Below are 20126 nucleotides of genomic sequence, written 5' to 3'. Positions count from 1 at the left end.
TCGAGGTATCTTCACTTTGATTGAATTACATTGCATTGGGCCATACCCATCTCGCCAGTTATTTGGAGCTTTTAATTCTTGGATCTGTGCCAATAAGAGCCCATACACCTGCCTGAAATGGCTCACGGTTGTTTAAAGATCCACTGCAAAGGAGGTGGACTTGTGTTGCATGCATCATTCCTGTGTGGGTAAAATAACAAGTCTGTTTGCAGGGAGTGTCAGCGATACTGAAAGTTAGGATTTGCTCTGCTCTGAAAGTTCAGTGTCATGGATTTCAACTTCTGTCTAGGCTTCAGTAACCACAGCTCTTCTGTACCTCTGTGCGATCCATTTGCTTCTGTCACTGCAGGCTTTTACAACACTATATCTTGATCCATTCAGAAGGCTGCTCTGTATTGTAATCACAGTTTAATTGGCAGACAAGGCCAATCACCCAGCTCTGGGCAAGACTGATGATTCATTTTCTCTGAATAGGATGACAGATGTTTGGGGTCTTGCACTCCCTTTCACAGTGAAACAAACACGCATATACACACATTCACCACTCCCCCCGCCTATCCTCTTCTTCTGCCCCCACGACTATTCAATCATTTGCTTGCATTAAAGTGACAGATGTCTGCTTCGTGGAGGCTCCCATGTGCCAGACAAGATTACTGATTCTGCTTTGTTTAAAGTAAAACAAAAAAAGATGATGTTTGTCTCAGAATGTGTCGCTTCGTGCTTTGTGAAGACATCAGTTTCTTTAATCACTCAGAAATGTTGAATCCTCTCATACTGTTTTCCTTTAATTGTTAGCATATTTTACATGTCATCTAGCAGTTTAATTAAAACATATATTCCAGTATGAAGCCGTATGGATGAGAAACATAAATTGACTGTAATTTTCAGACTGGATTGAATCACTTATCTTGTCATTGTATCAAAATACATGCACTTATTTCTGCACTATATGTGAAACAAGTTGCCCGGCTGTATTTCATCATTAGAAGAAATGTTGACCTGTTAAAGACTTGATATTAGACCGAATGGCTTGTTAAGATGGGGATTTTGTGCAGTGATGATGAGGCAGCTCACTCAACCACAATCCGTGTCCATGTTATCACTATTGTTCCCATCTTCTTGAGTATTAAGTCTTCTGTCACGTCCCAGTCCTTCATTCCACACCATGAACTGGTGAGAGCACAAGAGTAGCTGTGTGTGAGAGATAGGGCATGATGAACATCTAAAAATATCACCCTCATTCATTTCATACTCCCAAGTCTATCTCTCTCAGTCTCACTTTCTCTATTATTCACAAACACAGTTAACCCGGACCATCACAGTAACACCATGAGTAGATGGGGATCCCAGGCAGTGTACTTGTCACTGTTTATAGGAACAATCTGCAGTGTTATGTTGTAGTATCCCTGCTGGGTTTAAACCTGTGGTTTAAACGGCGATGTGTTATTTAAAATGGCTACATATAGCATTTGTATCAATTTATCAAGTTTGATACATGCATGCGTACATAGCATGATTGCCATTGCCATTAAATGTGACTGTGATTAAGAGGCTTAACAGGTCTCTGCACTGAATTTTAGAATAAACAAATCCATTTTTATGGCATTTCTATTGCTTCATTATTCATTAATAATAATTCTTAAAATAATGGCATGCCGTGGAAGAGGTAATGAAAGATTATACATCTTTAAGCCCTTATTCTGACAGGTAAGCAGCGGAGGGCTTTGTGAAGCTTGCACCTTATCGGTGCAGTATATTTCTCCCATGAGGCATAAAAAAACACGCCTGTCTCTGGTCTCAGTTGTTGTGCTCCAGATATCAACCGAGCTTCTGACAGGCAGGAAAATTGTTACTTTGCTGTGAAATACACACAGGATTTCACGGAAGGAGGCAGTTCTGCACAGATACAGACACGCATTCAAACTGACATAATATAAATGCTGATGTAGTCATCCGAATCCTGTCATCAGTGTACTGTATGCCTTACACGTACTACACATACAGTACATACAGATGTACACATCTTGTATATCTAGCCATGACTTTATATTATTTAAATAATATATATATATATTATTAAGTAAGTATTTAATACTTATGCTTTATTCAAGTGGTGTTTGGGTATGATATATAAAAGAGTGAGGTCACTTTTTAAATACAAGACCAACATTCAAATAAAATCATTAGATTGGCATGAAATTGAAAAGCAACACATTAATATGATTATGCTAATGAGTGTTAAAGCCAACACATGAACTGGCACACCACTTGTGTAAGGGCTAAGGATGCTAATTGTGTCCATTATAAAAGATGTGTAATGGCTCACTATTTCATGCACAGCATAGCATTTCAGTTCCAGTGCAAAATCTTACAGTTAAAGTCAAAAGTAATCAACTGTATTCTGTTGCAGCTATTTGAAACCTATTTCACAGTGCGTAATTCTTCAGCAGCTGTAAATCATTTGCCCTTTAGAACCCTCATTGACAGAGCTATTTCATGCTATAGAGGTGTTTCTCAACCAGAAGAGACTGGAGGACAGGGCTGAAACTGTTGGAATGATACGGGGCTACCATCCAAGGGAAAGGTTGCTGATGAGGTTATGGTTTTCTGTTACAGGAGTTGTGAAATTACCGCTCTGGGTTGAAGAATAACTCAAACATCATCCATGTAATACCCCTCTGCTGGTGGAGGCCTCCCACTCATAAACTCTGTGGGGGGATGTGTTTCTCAATCTCTCCACCTATTACACAAGCACACGCACACACACACAAATGAAATCTACACTCACTAATCCACCCACTCACACACACACAAATAAGCACTAAAACACCGTTAAATAGTTTATTGTGCCAATGCTGTTTCCCACATGTACCCAGCTGATTCAAGAAAAAGAAGCATGAGGAGGGGTTGCAGTGGGTGGGGGTGGGAGGTTTTTGGGAGGATGAAGGGGTGGGGGGCTTGGGGGTCAAACAGCTGCTGTGTACAGTTACCATGGGAACCTTTGTCTAACTCAAGAATTCAACAGGAATGAGCAGTGTTATAAATTCAGTTTTAAGAGGTTTTTCTCTTTTTGTCCGCAAGTAAAATGCAAGTACTTTGAAAATGTACACAAGTACAGCACTTGAGTAAATATAGATACTTTCCAACACCAGGTTTCAACCGACTTCATAACATGGTGCAAAGAAACGGTGAGGGCTACCTCATATGTGGTGCTGCCTGAGTGAAATGAGTTTTAATAATACACCATGAAATCAAACTGATAACCAGGAATTTGAGTTTATAATTAATGTGCATTAAAATGTTTGTGTGATTATGTCCCTCTCCTCCTTTCATCAAACATGATAAGTGAAGAAGTGATTTCCATAATTAGAGTAGATGGTTCGAAACTTGAGGAACATAGTGAGCATACCCTGTGATGCTAATCTACTGTAATGTGACCATGGTGCCCTCTAGTGTTGGAATCCTACTCTGCACATCTGTTACCAATAGCTAAACCAACCAAGTCATTAATACCAAAACAGTCTTGATCCACATAGAAATGAAAATACTTTATCTCCTTGTGAAGAAGACAGTTAAATTAAGTGGCAAAAGGAAGCCAAAATTTAAACAGGCATTCAGTTTAATTTAATTTGAAGAGAGTTCAAAGTTATGATATTTAAAAAAAAACAAAAAACAAAACACAGCAGCAATGTGGACGTATAACTGTCCAAGCTAACAAGCTGGGAACATTCCCAAATGTGCAGTGTACAAAATATCACAATATAATATGTACAACACAAAAATAACATAAATGCACAGACAAGCACTCTGAGCTAGATGACAATTGGTATTTACAGACAAATAAATAGAAAGAACCAATAAATAACATCAAAATGCATTGGTTGATGGATGACATAAAGCTGGATTTGCTGATATAGAGCCGACTGCCGATTTATACTCTATATACTACAGGCGGAGCAAAGTTATTCTTCATACACAGTCACTATAGAGGTTCACCAGCTCTTTTGTGTATATAAATCATAACCTTTATATTTTTAAATCCAAATATTTCCCCTGATAAATTTACATTCAAGCCAGCTCAGGACACAGATTAAGCCTGAAATCTTAGACACAAAAAAGATATTTGATTGAATATGTGAAGAAATTGGCGCTTAGTTAACTTAATTTTTAAAAAAAGTACGGCTGTTAGCTAGTTCAGAATTCTCCATAAATGCAAAGGGATTCCAGAACACCACCACTTCTTTGTTCGGCACACAACATTTTCACCAGCATGTAAAACAAACCACGACACCAGAGAAGCTATAATATAAAAAGACAGGTAAACATCTGCACAGACAAAACTCCACCAGCTTCTCTGTCAAAACAGGGAACATTGAGATTACATACAGGTAGGGCTATATAAAACCCGTTATGGTTGTATACTGAAATAGAAATTTCTAATTGTACCCTTCTATGAGCTACAGTTGATGATTAATCCATCATAAACCAGTGATGGAAAAATCCCATTCAAGTCTTAAAGGGTTAGAAATTAAAAAAATTCTATTTCTATATACATCTGACGTCCGGATATAGATTTATTTTCCATCTTTACAATGTAACTGCGCTAATGTGTGATAGCTCAAAAGTGAGTGGCAGCTAAGTCCACAACTCCAAATAAATAAGATTAAATAAGACAACTCCATGTTTACAAATAAGTGGACAACTGCAGAGGTGTCTATTCAGCAGACACACTGTAAACTTAAGTCTCTCTCACGGAACATCAATATTAACTTGAAAAAGATAAGGAGAAAAATGACATGATGCTGTACATTATCATCAGTTTTATATATGTAAAGGTGAACAACAAAAAATAACAAGCTCAAATATAAATTTACATGTTTGTGCGTGTGTCATGGTGTGTATTCCTGTCTCTATACAGCAGTGATTGTTAATAACAGTGGTATATAATCTTTTTCAAGCAGCTCTGGCGCATTTATTGTAGCTTTCCCAGCATGCCAAGTGGGCCTGGTAAACTCTTTGTTTCCTTTTCAAGCTCAGTCATTTTTGAACCAGATCTACAGTACGTGGCACCACAATAAAGAGAAGGAATACTAAGATCTATCCCGTACCATACACTACTGTATTTTGGGTTATTTGTGATAACGGTCACCTTAGGCAGTAGGCATGACCTTTGACACATCTTACTAACAGAATGATCCTCTCTCAACACAAGCCTGTCTCATATTTTATCTACATCAACTCAGATCATGGCTTAAATAAACACATCACACCCATCCACCTAATTTTCCTCAAATGAAGTCTTTCACGTTTTAGCACTATCAACCTAAAACCCAAAGCAAGGCCCTCTACCTCTACCTCTCCAGCTCCTCTTCGTCTAATCTCTTTTAGCTCTTCCTTTCCTCTTTCTCCTGCCAGAGTTCTCCTGGGGCTTATCCTCTTTGCTCCCCATCACCACGGCTCCGTTAGCGGCCTTGCTGAGCCCGTTGAGTGTACCATTAGAGAGGGCCTTGCCTGCTTTGGAGGCGGAGGAGGTGTCGCGTCTAGGCTGCTGGCGGCGGTAGGTCTGGTAGTAGAAGTTGCCGAAGAGGATGATGAAGGTGATGGCGTAGCAGATGAGGGAGTAGTGCATCCAGTGGGGGAAGTCGCAGTTGACGTAGAGTGACAAGGCTGTGTGGCCAATGGTGACGTGAAACTGGATCTGAGAGGGAAACAAAATAAAATTTTTGCATCGTAAAATAATTTTTTTCAGTTAGAGATTCAGTGTAAGAAGTCAGATTAACCCTTCAAAATAAGATAATTATTTCTATTGAAATTAGCCACACAGTGAGTTAATGTCGGTAACATTTTCTATGAATGTCATCACTATAATGACTTATGCATATATTTATAACACGATATAATGCGTCCATAAGACAGACACATAAAACAGTTGTTATAATCACTTACAAACATGCATTAGGTGCTATAGCGAAGATCATAACGTATTATGACCTTTTGATTTAATGTTTTATAACTAATAGTAATACCAGTTTGTCAACTCTGCCTCCTTATGGATACACTTTAGTCACCATTTACCATTTATTTATTAGTGATATAAAATGGAATAATAGCTTATAGTAATGTTTAAAGTTATATAGCATGTCTTTGTATGCTTTAAGTAAAGTGTTAAAATATCTATCCCTGTATAATATATTACAGGTGGACATAATACCATATGAACTAATTATAAGACCTTATAACACGTAATTGTTTGCTTTAAGTAAAGTGACACACATTTTGCGCAGGAAAACAACTTTTATTTATGTTTCTTCACTTTATGAACAATCAGTATGAATTTTGAACATTTTGCAGTTTAGCACAAAAACACAACATAATTACATCAAGAAAACTCCTTCTCTGGGTGGTGAGAGATCGCTCAAGAGAAGACCTGTTGCCGACCAACATCATGTAAGAAGAGGCTCAGATGTTGTCACAGATGAATGGCGAGCCTATGGACAGGCCCTAACAGATGCAGTGGACGATTAAAGACAAAGACTTCACAAAACGTAGCCTATTAAAAGACGTAATTGAAATGGGAATTGGGAATACTGATAGCTAGCGCTAACTAGCTCACTTTTCCAGCAGTTGCTGAATCAACAGACTTAACGGACACACTGTGACCTACACTGTCTATGAAGATTCTCAGTCATCCAGGTCATAGTTATCCAACGAAGGTTAAAATCAAGGGCAACTGGACTTGGTTGAAGATACTGGAAGACGTTTCGTCCCTCATCCAAAGGACTTCTTCAGTTCTTCAGTTCTGAAGAAGTCCTTTGGATGAGGATGGCAGACACTGCACGTCTGCCTGACTGACAACTTACGAAGTAACTTAAATATTTTCCTCCGCTAACTTTCACCGTCACGTTCTGCTGCTCGCTCTCTCTCATTCATAATCAATTCAGAATCTTCCACGTCCGCATCACAAAGAAGTATACTATACTGTGCTATACTATAATGTTCACGGGACGCAAATGGCGGAAACTTCAACCTTCAGAACTGCGGAAGTGCAGCGCCCGGACAGTCGGAGGTGTGCACATAACAGAGACCCGTGATCTCTGTTACTGGTCTGAGACCAGTGTTGTATTCGAGGCAATTCGCGCTGCTGAATGAATGACCACGCTACTAACATTTCACACGCTCATCAATAGGACTGCGACATCGATTTTCACCGGCACACCGTGCAGCAACACTCATCGCTGTTTTGATTCCTGTGTGCAAAGCGAGTGTGTGTGAGAGCAAAAGGGAGAGAGCGAGCAGCAGAACAGGGAGAACGTGACGGTGAAAGTTAGCAGAGGAAAATATTATATATATATATTTATATTATATATATATAAAGTTACTAAGTAAGTTATCCGTCAGGCAGACGTGTGCGGTGTAGGTCACAGTGTGTCCGTTAAGTCTGTTGTTTCCGCAACTGCTGGAAAAGTGAAGGCGGTTAGCGCTAGCTAACAGATCCCCGGTCTGTAAAGCAGTGTAACGTTAGCTAAATTAGTAACGGAGTAATGTTAATTTGTTGCGTGTCATTAATACCTAACTTGTTGAGGAATGAGAACAGCAGGTTGAAGCTAAACTGGTGTCCTGTACACATACTGTACATCCTGCTAGTTAAGTTATATTTCAGTTTCCAGAGGATTCGGACAACTGGTTGTTAAAGGAAGGACGCTGGTGACCAGGAGGAGCTGAGGCTACTAAAGTAAATCAGAGATGTAAACTAGTCCTTTTAAGCAATTGAAGAGACATTTCTTTTAAATTTTAATGTGTAAACGAAATTCTTAGTAATTATCCAGAATTTACACAGAAAAAAAAATGCATCAAGATGGATCGCTGCCCTCTGAATTGTAATCAAATCGAATCGTGAGGTGGCAAGAGATTCTCATTCCTACTGCCCAAACAGTATTCCCATTCAATTACTTTAAAATGTCTTTTAATAGGCTACGTTTTGTGAAGTCTTTGTCTTTAATCGTCCACTGCATCTGTTAGGGCCTGTCCACAGGCTCGCCATTCATCTGTGACAACATCTGAGCCTCTTCTTACATGATGTTGGTCGGCAACAGGTCTTCTCTTGAGCGATCTCTCACCACCCAGAGAAGGAGTTTTCTTGATGTAATTATGTTGTGTTTTTGTGCTAAACTGCAAAATGTTCAAAATTCATACTGATTGTTCATAAAGTGAAGAAACATAAATAAAAGTTGTTTTCCTGCGCAAAATGTGTGTCACTTTACTTAAAGCAAACAATTACGTGTTATAAGGTCTTATAATTAGTTCATATGGTATTATGTCCACCTGTAATATATTATACAGGGATAGATATTTTAACACTTTACTCAAAGCAAACAAAGACATGCTATATAACTTTAAACATTACTATAAGCTATTATTCCATTTTATATCACTAATTGTAAATTGTGACTAAAGTGTATTCATAACGAGGCAGAGTCGGTGGTTATAATGTGTTATGGAACATGGTCGGAGATTCTTGCCGCACATTGATATAAACTGATATTACTATTCGTTACAAAAAATTAAATCAAAAGGTCAAAATACGTTATGAACTTTGTTATAGCGCCTAATGCATGTTTGTAAGTGATTATAACAACTGTTATAATGTCTTATGGACGCATTATATCGTGTTATAAATATATGCATAAGTCATTATAGCGATGACCTTCATAGAAAGTGTTACCTTAATGTCTTACCATCTGGATAATGGTCAAGTACTTCTTCCACCACAGGTACTTTTGGATCTTAGGTCCACAGGAGGCCAGGCCATAATACAGGTACATCAAGACGTGGATTGCTGCGTTCATGTGTGCACCAAAGAATGCTGCAAATAAAAGAAAACGAAAACAGTCATATTAGTTTTGTCATGTTAATTGCGGTGCTAGAATACAGTATTGTTACACCAATTTGCTTATTATTAATTATACTATTTTTCCATTTAAGGACAATACTGGCAGTTCTTCCTATTTTAACTACAGACTGTGAACAGTTGACATTATTGAGAATCATTTTCAAGCTGCAAGAAGAAAGAATGAAATTGTCCACTGTGATGGACTGTCTCTGCAAGATGTTTTTTCGTACTGTTGGCATGGATGGATTGTGACAAAAGGGCCCCTTAGCACAGCCATAGGATGCCAGAGACCAAAAATGCTTAATGTGAAAGGACTTGGTTCTGGATCAGGAGCATAAAACACATGATCAAGAAATCCCTAGTTTTGACTGAGCCTTTTGAGTCTCCAACAAGAACATTCATTGTTCTGCATAGCTTCAGGGCCCCTTGACCCCTGTGGGCCCCTTGGCCTGTCCATTTGGTAATCCATCCATGACTGTTGGCCAATAAACGGAAGCCAATGTTTCCCTAAAAATGGAAAATCAATCTTATAACTTATGGTACATTGTGGAAATTTGTGTAAAGCGCAGTATTGGTAATCAGTAGTTAACTGGCTGTACATGCAAAAGCACTTCATATGGTAGAGAACGAAAGGAAAGAGGAGGTAAAGATCACAACTATTTTACTTGTTGGTTCAAAAATATATTGCTTTATAGATTCAAATAGGAATAGGCATCTATCGATAGAAATCTATCCTAGCACAAGCTACTCACACTGTCCTCCTGCCACCCATTTGATGCCGATCCACCAGAGCGTGAACATGGAGCAATGGTGGTAGACATGCAGAAAAGTAACCTGGTTGAATTTTTTCCTCAGGATGAAAAACACCGTGTCCAGATATTCAATGCCCTTAGAGACAAAATACCACCACAGAGCTCCTGCCACCTGTCTCAGACAGAACATGAGAAACGGGTTGAAGGGAGAAGACGGGCATAAGTTGAGGGAGGAAATAGAAACAAATAGCGAAACACAGACAATTAGAGATATGGAGGAGTTGTTCTTTTAGACTTCTTTTGGATATAATCAAATATAGAGTTGCATTGATTAAATTAAAACTTTTCTTTTTTATTCTACATCTTAACCTCACCTGAGACTGACTGGCTGTGTCAGATGTGTAACTACGTCATGGAGCACCTTCCACGATCTCTTTCCCAGCCTGCACTTTCTCTGATAACAGGATCAGGGTTCAAATGAATTGAAGCTGATCGTGTTTCTAAAAACACTGAGGCCTAAGCTCCCCTGGCATGCTGTACCCTTGCTTCTTGATCACTTGGGTACAGCAAAGCACTATAGTGATGTTGGATGTATTAGTGAAGCATGTTACATTGTAGTAAATTAGCAGATCTGTCTTGTCTGCTTCTGAAAACGAATTAGCGGTGAGGTTCAGTCCATTGTGGTAAATGTTCCATTTTCATTTAATACAAGGAAGTGTGTGTTTTGTGTGTGTGTGTGTGTGTGTGTGTGTGTGTGTGTGTACGATCTCCTGCAAGCTGCCTCAGCTCAGAACACTCACCCTGACTTCATTGGGGTCCTCTGAGTAGTCCACCGGTTGACAAATGTAACTGTAGCTTGCCGCCCGCGCTGCCATGAACAGCTACACAACAAAAGAATATCTCTATTGAATCACTGATATAAATGGACAAAGTCAGAGAGATGGAGGGCAGACAGAACACCAGACACACTGTGATAAGGTTAGTCCAAACCCAGGGGCCAAAACTGCTACTGCGATGTACTCATCTGGGTGGATAGTTATGGTTGGGATAAGACTTCCACAGATTCAAGTAACTCACTACAGTTTTTTCACACGTACAGGTAAACAGAAGCTATAGTCTCTAACAGTGACCTACCTCTTTAAAGATGAAGAAATTGAGGAAGACCATGCTGAAGTTGTAGACAATGAGGGTTTTGCGGAGCTGGAAGGGCTCTCTGTTCTTCATGTATTTGGGCCCCAGCCATAGGAACAGCAGGTAGGAGGTGCTGATGGCCAGTGTGGGCAGGGGGTTGTCCATCAGAGGCCATTTCTCCACTCGCTTGTCTGTGGGACAGATGTTCTCGTAGCATTACATAACTGTTCTAAATGTTCGCATTGCACTGACACAGTGTGGGTTCAATGTCAGTTTATTTTAAGGGAAGTGCAGGTCAATCAGGAGTACAGATGCCAGATTTTGTCCTGAGGTGACCCGTCTGGAGGTCTGTTTGATGACCTCCTTTAATGGTGCATGTGATACTTTCAGAATATTACATATTAGGGTGAATTTTAATTATTTTATGAGATAAAAGGTGGAGTATCCATCAATAAAACATTTTTCATTACATCGATTTTGCAGGTGAATCAAAATTGTAGTAATAGTTTATCACTGATGTCATGTAGGCCTACGGATTCCAGTTCAGTTATTGAAAAGCGGGTCAGTAAAAACCTAGATATGCACATAGCGTATAGAAGTGCACATAGAAGAACATGTGTATTTAGTGACTTGGAAAATAGCACCTCTCTCAAAAAGATCTCTTACACTGACTCTCAGACATGACAAAAATACAAGGTTATATTACCTGCAATAGTTAGGGTCCATTTGTAGAATTCTATTGTGTCATTAATTAAATGTGTGACAATCTCCATGGCTGTGGCCAGTGACCTGAAATTAAAGAGACAGGTGTGAGAATGGAGGCCTCTAAACTCTCAGCTTTTAATCAACAATGTCAACCTGGCCATGCATTTAACTGGAACATCATAATAATTCCATTGTATTAATTATTTTAGCATTGTTAATCTTTAACTAGCATAAAGCCCTACATGAAACGAACCCAGGCCAACAGAAGACCAGTTTTAAGCCCATGAGAATCTGTGACCAGGCCATGATTGATGGGCTATAGGCTTCATTGCGCACAAAGGCTGGGAGCACCGGCCGGCACAGCGCATGTGTCAGCAGATTTTTAGCTTGAGCACGACCAGCAGCCAACCTGGTGGCCCTTACAATAAAGGGATATGCCTCGTGCCCCACTTTCACATTGAAATGGGTCATCTCCTATACAGTGCCAGACTGACGCATAGTGTACAGTCAGACACACTGTGTGATTTAATGATCCTACAAGGATGACCCCCCCCCCCCCCTCCTTCCCCAGCCTGGAACAGATCAGGCGCTGCTGCAGCATCTGCCTTTCCTGCACGCGCTCTCCGCACAAACTGCTCTGAGAATTATACTATACACCAATACATGTGTATATTTTATGTCTGAACGTGACAGGCTAACATATTCCGGGTTACAAACAATATTAATGGCGAATTTGCATTCTGCGGCATGCAGTCCGGCCTAGGCACATCAAGCAGTCCTGTTACCAGTTTTATTTTTTCGTCACGCCGTAAAACAACATGATTAGGCTACTGTTCATAAAATATAAATGGTCTCAAAATCAAGACTGCACACCGGCAACATACAGTAGGTCCACGATATCGACATCGGTCTCGCCTTCTTCCCCGAGCGAATGGAGATGCTTACCGTGTCTGTGCTTTAAAAAAAATCCGTCTATAATGACATTCAGTGCAAGGTCATGCAGTGTGCGTTATCCCGGTCTGTAATCGACTGAGCTTGTTTTCTATAAATTGATCAATTGCTCCGTATCCAGCATGAAATAAACGGGCCGCTGAATAGGCGGCGACGGCATGAATATTTCGTCAAGGGACCACACTATAGCCTCCACTGCGCGTCTGCTTTAATGAATTCCTCTTCTGATCCCACAACGCCACCAGCAAGGCAAAGGGAATACACCGTACACTTCCGATCAAACTTTCAAAATAAAAACAGCACCGACTCACTTTTTCTTCGTGCAGTAGTAGAAACTGTGAGTGTAGTCCTACCCAATACTTAATGTTTCACGGTCATAACAATCGTTTGAATAGTACAAAACAATAGGGTGTAATAACATGAATAGGCCTAGTTCAATCACACACTTGTTTTATTTCCTTATGATACTCAGCGTTGGGCAGTGTTGGGCAAGTTACTCAGAAATTGTAATAAGTTAAAGAGGTGGTATTATGCTTTTTGGCTTTTCCCCTCTCCTTTATTGAGTTATATATCTTTTTTGTGCATGTAACAGGTTTGCAAAGTGAAAAAGCCCAAAGTCCAGCCCAAAGGGAGTTCCCATCTCCCACAGAAAACTCTGCTCTGAACCGCTTGAAAACAGCTCGCTTGTAGTCCAGCCCTTCACTTCCTTTACTTGTGATGTCACAATGAAAAGGCGTCATAAAGCTTGCCAAGCAGCTAGCGGGGGTCAGGCACGCCCTCTAACCAAGCTAGTCTGAGCGGAGGCCCTTTGGCTCGACTCACCTTTGTTTGGTTTTCCATTGTAGAAATGTTGAACCTGTACCTGCTTCCAATTACCTCCATCGAGGTTCCAAGCGATTGGTCAGAGAGAATATTCACTATTCACTGCATCATCATTGCTTGCACCAGACAGAGGCCAACAACAGAAAGTTTTATATTTTACAGTTTTCGTATGCAATTTCATCACTAAATCCACTTCTGAGAAGTTTTGAGGTGAGAAATCAGCTGTGTAGATTTCGAATATTGACAGTTTTAGGAGAAGTGATGACAGAACAAAAATGTGCTTGAATATTGTCGGAGTTGAGGAGCTCCGCAAGTGGCTGCGGGGGAAGCCTGTGCCAACCTGCGTGAGGAGCGTGAGGCCGTCCAGCCGCCCGCTCACAGAGCCCTCTGCTCCCACCGTCACACAGACCGCTGCAGCAACAACGGCAGAGGAAAACACAGCTGGAAGGTTTTCATACCGCTTATCTGTCTTTATTCTGAGTAATGTTGAAACGTTTTGTCTTAAAAAAGAGAAAGCTGTGTGGATCGCTGGTGTGTGTGTCGCATTGAACATTACGTCGCACCAGTTGTGTGTGGCGTCACTATGACGACAAGCTAACGTTACGTACTATCTCTGGGTATTACCTGCAATGGAAAACGGAGCAGGGCCGAGTAGAGTCGAGTCTATCGATTTGCGCTATGGTAAGGCAGCATAGATCGTCAGAACACCGGCAACAGTTCAATGTTTAGTCCTAAAAGACGATGCAAATCCGACTCTGTTTGGGCCTGGAAATTCACAATCACAAACTGTAAGTATGCTTTATTGGTTGTGAATTATATTTAAAATAAACACGGCAATGTAACTTCACAGACTGACAGTTGTTGTAAACGTTGGCTAACACACCTTAAGTTATAGCTATAATAATAATGTTACACCCGATGTGAAAGCAACTGAGCAAAAAAAAAAATTTTTTATGTAAAATTGAGTTGAAATATGGTGATTTTTGTAGTAGTTTATGGTAAGTTGTGTGGTTGTGGACTTGTGAGTAACTTATACCATCTGTTAAAGTCGCAGTCTGAAGCAGCTTTGATTTGGATCACACTACCTTGTTTCTTATGACCCGCCCTTCTCTGCTTCTGATTGGCTAGTAGTCCTTACCTGGGAACTGCGCATGTGCAACTCCCAACAAAGATTTTGTACAAGTAAGATGCATCACTCTGTAGCTCAAGAGCGGAGCGTACAACACATAAGGTGAAAAGAGGAGCTGCAGCAATGTGCAGTATGAGAAATATATGGTGTTTTTTGAAAATGAAACCATGTAAACCTGTTCTAGTATAATCCCTAATTAAGATTTTGAACCTGAAAATGAGCATAATACCACCTCTTTAATAGTTACTTATTACTCCTTTAAAAAGTAATAATATTACTTTACCATTACTGGGTGGTAAAAGTAGGCTAACTACGTTACTCCTTATGTTACTCAATTGCTTTCAAGCCAATCAAAAGCCTCAGAATAGCATCTATCTTTCCTAAACATCTGTGGCTGGAAATGGCAAAGGAATTAGCACAATGTGCACATGAAAAACATCCATAGCAACAAATTTAATCATTACGCAACATGCAGCCTAGCTTTTACAGAAAATATTCAGATGTAACCCCTAATGTAGCCTAATCAGCAACATTTTCAGAAAAACTTCAATTTAATTAGGCTAGGCTACACATTTTCCCGGTAACTGTCCCCGTTTGCAGTTACGTTTATTTGTAATTAAATCACGTAACTTAATTAAATAAGATCCTTAAAGTTGAAACTTAAATGACAGCGCGAGGGGTTTTGTCAATAATACGCTAATTGATGTGTTTTACTGCTGCAGTTGGAGCTGTGTTCAAGTTATTATTATTATTTTGAGTGCTCCAAATCCAATCTTTTCAAATGAAAGCCGTGTCACGGTGCTTCCTGCTTACTTCTTGTTGTTTGTGTCTGGCTTGACGCAGTTCTGCTCCTTTGGTGACACTTGACTGGGGATGATGGAAAGATGCTTTGCGCATGCGTACACATAGAGGCGGTGCGCCAGCATCGCTTCGCCAAGTCACCAGACACCACCAGAGGAAACCTTGTGATCTTGCCTTCAAAGTAAAACAGTAGACGTTTGTTGTCTCAAAAAACAACAGCTAGGCCTGTTGGGTATACAAAGGTTCTTAGTGTTGCATCATGGTGCATTTTTGCTATAGGCTACGTGGCTAATAGACATAATTAAGGAACATTAGCATATCAGTTGAGTTAACCAGAAAAAAAAATGTGAATTTTAGAGGCTGTTTATTATGATTGTGAAGTTTTAAAGCGCTTTTGATCCCCAACTGTTCAAAAGTGCAGCCTTGCCTAACAGAGTGTCACAACTACGTAATTGCCTCAAACGGTATTTTTCTAAAACCGTAGGCTCTATATCTCCATCAGATGTCGGTTGAACAAAAATTGCAATCATAACGGGTCAATGAAAGGGTTTTATTTTGAAATTCATGATCAGGCTCCTGTAGGCCTATACCTCACTCTGTCTGACTTGACGTGGCTCCTCTGTCGCACCGGCTTCTCTCTTGTCCTTTATTGCACGAGAAATGTATTGTCTATAAATTACATGTTTTTCTAACTGTTGCTCCTGGGACACGGGGATCAGCAGATCGTTTTGTGCAGTCTTTCCTCAGGTCTTGCTTTGCTAAGAAGATGCGCTCTCTGGACTCACTTCACTGATGGTCGTGAGCGTCCATCATAGGCCCTACTCTCCGTCCGATTACTGGAGCTAGTTCCTTATATGAAAATGAAATTTAGTTGCGGTTCACGGAGGTGTTTTTAAGCGTTAAGGTCGAGACTGCCATTTGAAAAAATGAAGATTTGGAGCACGGAACATGTTTTCAGGTTGGTGACACTGGGGTTTAATGTTTAGAGAAGCAGAATGAACTGGTCTGGCATTGTTAGGCTAGGTTCATGGGACCCTCAACTTCATTACCTGAGTGCCATTTAATTAAAATCTGAAGCTCATCACAATGCCCCTTAGGAGGAAACAGCAAGCTCCCTGGAGCCATATGATTCTGGTTTGTAAATTCCACCTGCTCTATACTATAGCCCATAGAGTGATGATGAGTCACTATTATATGCCTCATTTGTACTGGATGATACATGATCATTTATCAGTAGAAGTCAGCAACAACCACAGCCTCCCCAGTCACAGTTTTGTCCCAGAGAAGCACATAAGGAAAGTGGTTTTGGTTGATTAAACACGGACTTCAATAACCCTGTGCGCTTGACTTTTGAAGGAGATCAATAAACAAATTAAAGTGTTTGTCAGTTCATCAAAAGATGTGTTTCTTCCCATTCATATTATTTTGCACTGTTTTGTGTGCAGTTACCCATGGGAGACTGTGATCAAGGCTGCCATGAGGAAGTACCCTAATCCCATGAACCCTAACGTGGTCGGGGTGGACGTGCTGGACCGCAGTCTGGATCAAAAGGGACGCCTGCACAGCCACAGACTCCTCAGCACAGAGTGGGGCCTCCCGGGCATTGTGCGAGCGGTCAGTCGTCAACACACACACACACATATAGAAATGCATAGAACAAACAACAGCTTCTAGATTGTGTCGTAGAAGTGATACATGTTACATGCACATACACATGTCAAGTGCTATTTGGGCTCGTTTTACTGTACTTACTATGTATTACTGTGTTTGTAGATACTGGGAACCAGCCATACGCAGACGTATGTGAAGGAACATTCCATAGTAGACCCAGAGGAGAAAAAGATGGAGCTGTGCTCAACAAATGTAAGTTTTTACCGAGTCCATCTGCCTGCCAGGACTACAATCAGCATTAGTTACACAGTTAATTTAGCAATGGTGAGCCTCAACATATAAAATCTACAGCTGCTATTGGATCGAATACAATCATAATGCACTAAAAGGTGTTACTTTTTTTCCAAAATGGGAGTGTTCATAAACAATAAATAAAAAAAAGAATTTACAGGAAATACTATGGTACACTGTAATCCATTTCAAAATCAATAGTATTCACTGTGTTGGCATCATAATATTCCATGTAAATATCCCAGAAATAAGGAAATCCAAACATATTTTATCTTCCAGATCACTCTTACCAACCTGATTTCAGTGGATGAGAGACTCCTTTACACACCACACCCAGACAACCCTGACGTGTAAGTACATTTGACAATTTATTCAAATGTAAGTTATTATATTAACTTTGCATTTCATTTCATGAACACATTTCCGGGTACGGAGTGTGTGTAGCCTGTTTTCATAATGTAACAGTGCACAGAGATACGAGCCAGAGTGAGCTGAACACTGTAGTTCTTTCGGCTTTACTGTTATACTATTTGTTCATCTCTATCTCGCTCTCTCTCTTTCTCTCTCTCTCTCTCTCTGTCTCTCTCTCTCTCTTAGTACCGTCCTGACCCAGGAGGCTATCATTACAGTGAAGGGAGTGAGTCTAAGCAGTTACCTGGAGGGGATGATGGCTAGGAGAATGTCAGCTAATGCCAGAAAGGTAACACAAAATAAAAACTGTACGTTTAGATGTATGCACTTATTGCATCTTTTGCATGTAGTCTGATCGCCGATGCAAGTAATGAAGATATTGCTAATTATTTCTTCGCATGCCATCTAACTGGGACTGTAATGTCTCTGACTGTAATGTGTAATGTTAGGCGAGTTTACTGGACATTACAGTCTAATGTTTTTATTTCCAGCGGCGCTCACCTGCCTATCTCTGTGTACGGCCTTTGTCTCTTCTTTAATCATCTGTTTCTCTGTGTGAATCTGTAGGGTTGGGATGCTATTGAGTGGATTATTCAGAACTCTGAACATACCTCTCTGTGACATTCACTAACTCTGGTAACTCTTCTCTTTGCTTTCCTTTGCAAATTTGTCTTTAAGTCTTACCAGATTATTACAAGCACACCACTGTTTTTGCTCTCTCAAAGCCACAAAAATCTCTTAGTTTCTCTTACATCTCTTACATTTGTGTATGCATGTGTCACATAATGCTCAGCGATCATTTGTTTGCATACACAGGAGTGCAGTTCTACAGTGACAACTACCTTCCCTGGCTACACCTCATACACCACTGTGGATTCTCAGCATCTCGGGATCCTCTGCAGTTGGTACTTATATCGTCTGGGAGGTTTTGTGGATTTTCACCCCACACTGCCTCTCTCACCTCTGGAGCGCATGCACTGAGAGCTCAGACACTGAAATGCTGCCAAAGCTGAATGGTTATCAAAGCATGTTAGCATTGGATTTAAGGGTTGTTGGTTAAAGTCTGGTAGGGGTAGCTCAATGCTTCCTAAAGTACTCAATAACCCATTAACAACTATTCTAATTAAAGCAGGTGAGGAGAAAACAACAGTTTCCTTCCATGTGTAAAACAACCTTTTCTGTTGAATAAAAAGAAGGTTTAAAATTAAAGGGTGCTGCTGTCAAGAGTTACATCAACATCATGAGCCCACCAGACTTTACTGGTTGAAATATAGTATTACTACCCTACATTTCCTTTGCTCTCATTTTATATCTTAGCATACTGTGGAAGAGATGCTGAAAAGGGATGCAGGAGGAACACGCACACTATTTTTTTAGGAAACAATGTAATGACAATATGCAACAAACTTCATAACTTTGATTTGAACAGATGTAACTCTTCTGTAATGTCAAACACTGGTGACTCCTATAGCAGGAGTTCAAATCAGAACGTTGTTATTGGTGCTCATTATGTGTTTCAAGAGGCACAAACTGTAGATATGTTGCATGATTGTAGTAAAAACAAATGGAGGAGGGGGGGTTTATTGAAGAAAATGAGTAGCGTGGTAGCTAGCTAGCTAGCCATGTAGCTAGCTATAAAAGTAGTAATGCAGCTTTAGATAGATAGGAATTCAAAGAAATTCAAATGTTTATCTCAGAAAAAAAAGATGGGAATGTACTGTTAACATTGCCTTCTTTTTCTGCAGTCAAGGCAACATTACACTTGCACGTTTTTGATGTAAAACTGACGGGCAATATTGCCTTAAACCAGCAGATTTGTATTTGGGTTAATGAGGAAGACGAGGATGACATATTTGTTTTTTGCTTTTGTGATCAGTATAGTACTCTCTTTGTGGGTAGCATTACCTGTTTGTATGGCCTTAAAATTATGTCTGTGTATTATTGCTTTGACAGCTGTATCATTCATGCCTTTGCCAGTCACACACGTCATGCTTTCAAATGTTGAACTACTCTGTAAAAGCTACCTATACAACCTGAGGAGCAGGTCAGTACTGTATGTGCAATGCTGCAGTGGGAGACGCACACACTTACAATGACTTATGTGCTAAATCATAAAGAAAATACACAATTTTGTATACATATTATTTATTTTAAAAACATTGTGTAAGCATCAGTGAATTACATTGTTTATACCGTCTGAGTATCATGCAAAAATGAGTTACATTTGCTTTTTTAAATTTTGTTTTAACTTCCGTCTTTGTCCTACTGCAATGATTAAAACAATTGTTTGAGAAAATGACATTTGGATTCCTGTGAACAGTGTTTGTTGTTGATCAAACAGAGCTCAACCCTGGTGTTAATATACAGCAGGCCAGTCTAATTAAGACTAATGCCCTGAAGTTCGTTTTGGTTTAATGACTCTGGAGAGGTCCACTTGCATTTTAATGTAGTCTGTTTCCTCTACCAGCGTAGTACGAGCAAGGTGAGGCATTTTTCCTTTTAAGAATGTCATTTATGTTTTTTCATTAGAGAGCCTTAGCTTTGTGTTTCATCATCTAATCCCCGTTTTCTAATTATCTGCCCTAGTATGAAGCGGTGAAAACTGTCTGTTAGTTTGTTGTTGTACCCATAC

General features: G+C 40.0%; 2 protein-coding genes and 1 long non-coding RNA gene across 4 annotated transcripts; 2 read left to right on the top strand and 1 right to left on the bottom strand.

The window, feature by feature from the left end:
- The first annotated feature begins 4326 nt into the window (after window positions 1-4326).
- On the top strand, window positions 4327-8788 carry LOC123968839. The gene is made up of 3 exons (XR_006824552.1): window positions 4327-4388; window positions 5416-5557; window positions 8772-8788. It is a non-coding gene; the product is annotated as an uncharacterized LOC123968839 (long non-coding RNA).
- Window positions 4808-12611, bottom strand: elovl4a (ELOVL fatty acid elongase 4a). Its single transcript, XM_046045824.1, has 7 exons — window positions 12424-12611; window positions 11480-11562; window positions 10777-10964; window positions 10443-10523; window positions 9643-9814; window positions 8736-8863; window positions 4808-5698 (listed from the first exon to the last, which is right to left on the bottom strand). Exons 2-7 carry the CDS (start codon window positions 11544-11546, stop codon window positions 5375-5377), a joined length of 960 nt encoding a protein of 319 aa, XP_045901780.1. The 5' UTR covers window positions 11547-11562; window positions 12424-12611; the 3' UTR covers window positions 4808-5374.
- A 2744-nt stretch (window positions 12612-15355) lies between these two features.
- Window positions 15356-19777, top strand: prelid3a (PRELI domain containing 3A). Of its 2 annotated transcripts, none has more exons than XM_046045390.1 (7): window positions 15356-15362; window positions 16627-16795; window positions 16955-17044; window positions 17363-17433; window positions 17681-17783; window positions 18062-18130; window positions 18311-19777. In XM_046045390.1, the coding sequence occupies exons 2-6, from the start codon at window positions 16658-16660 to the stop codon at window positions 18113-18115; spliced, it is 456 nt and encodes a 151-aa protein (XP_045901346.1). In that variant the 5' UTR covers window positions 15356-15362; window positions 16627-16657; the 3' UTR covers window positions 18116-18130; window positions 18311-19777. The 2 variants fall into 2 exon arrangements, with proteins under 2 accessions (XP_045901346.1, XP_045901345.1); XM_046045389.1 differs by lacking the exon at window positions 15356-15362 and adding an exon at window positions 15797-16139.
- Window positions 19778-20126: the final 349 nt, after the last annotated feature.

The sequence above is a fragment of the Micropterus dolomieu genome, linkage group LG03 (genome assembly GCF_021292245.1).
Source record: "Micropterus dolomieu isolate WLL.071019.BEF.003 ecotype Adirondacks linkage group LG03, ASM2129224v1, whole genome shotgun sequence".
Lineage (NCBI taxonomy): Eukaryota > Metazoa > Chordata > Actinopteri > Centrarchiformes > Centrarchidae > Micropterus > Micropterus dolomieu.
This window is presented reverse-complemented; position numbering and strand designations above follow the sequence as displayed.

Bases quoted from the DNA above. Each gene is read 5' to 3' on its own strand.
- elovl4a (XM_046045824.1), bottom strand. From the start codon at position 11,546: ATGGAGATTGTCACACATTTAATTAATGACACAATAGAATTCTACAAA. The intron at 10,965-11,479 runs GTAATATAACCT...TCTGTCCCACAG, and splicing joins ATGGACCCTAACTATTGCAG to ACAAGCGAGTGGAGAAATGG. The intron at 9,815-10,442 runs GTGAGTGTTCTG...TGTCTGAGACAG, and splicing joins AGGACCCCAATGAAGTCAGG to GTGGCAGGAGCTCTGTGGTG.
- prelid3a (XM_046045389.1), top strand. From the start codon at position 16,108: ATGAAGATTTGGAGCACGGAACATGTTTTCAG. The intron at 17,045-17,362 runs GTAAGTTTTTAC...TTTATCTTCCAG, and splicing joins TGGAGCTGTGCTCAACAAAT to ATCACTCTTACCAACCTGAT. The intron at 17,434-17,680 runs GTAAGTACATTT...TCTCTCTCTTAG, and splicing joins CACCCAGACAACCCTGACGT to TACCGTCCTGACCCAGGAGG.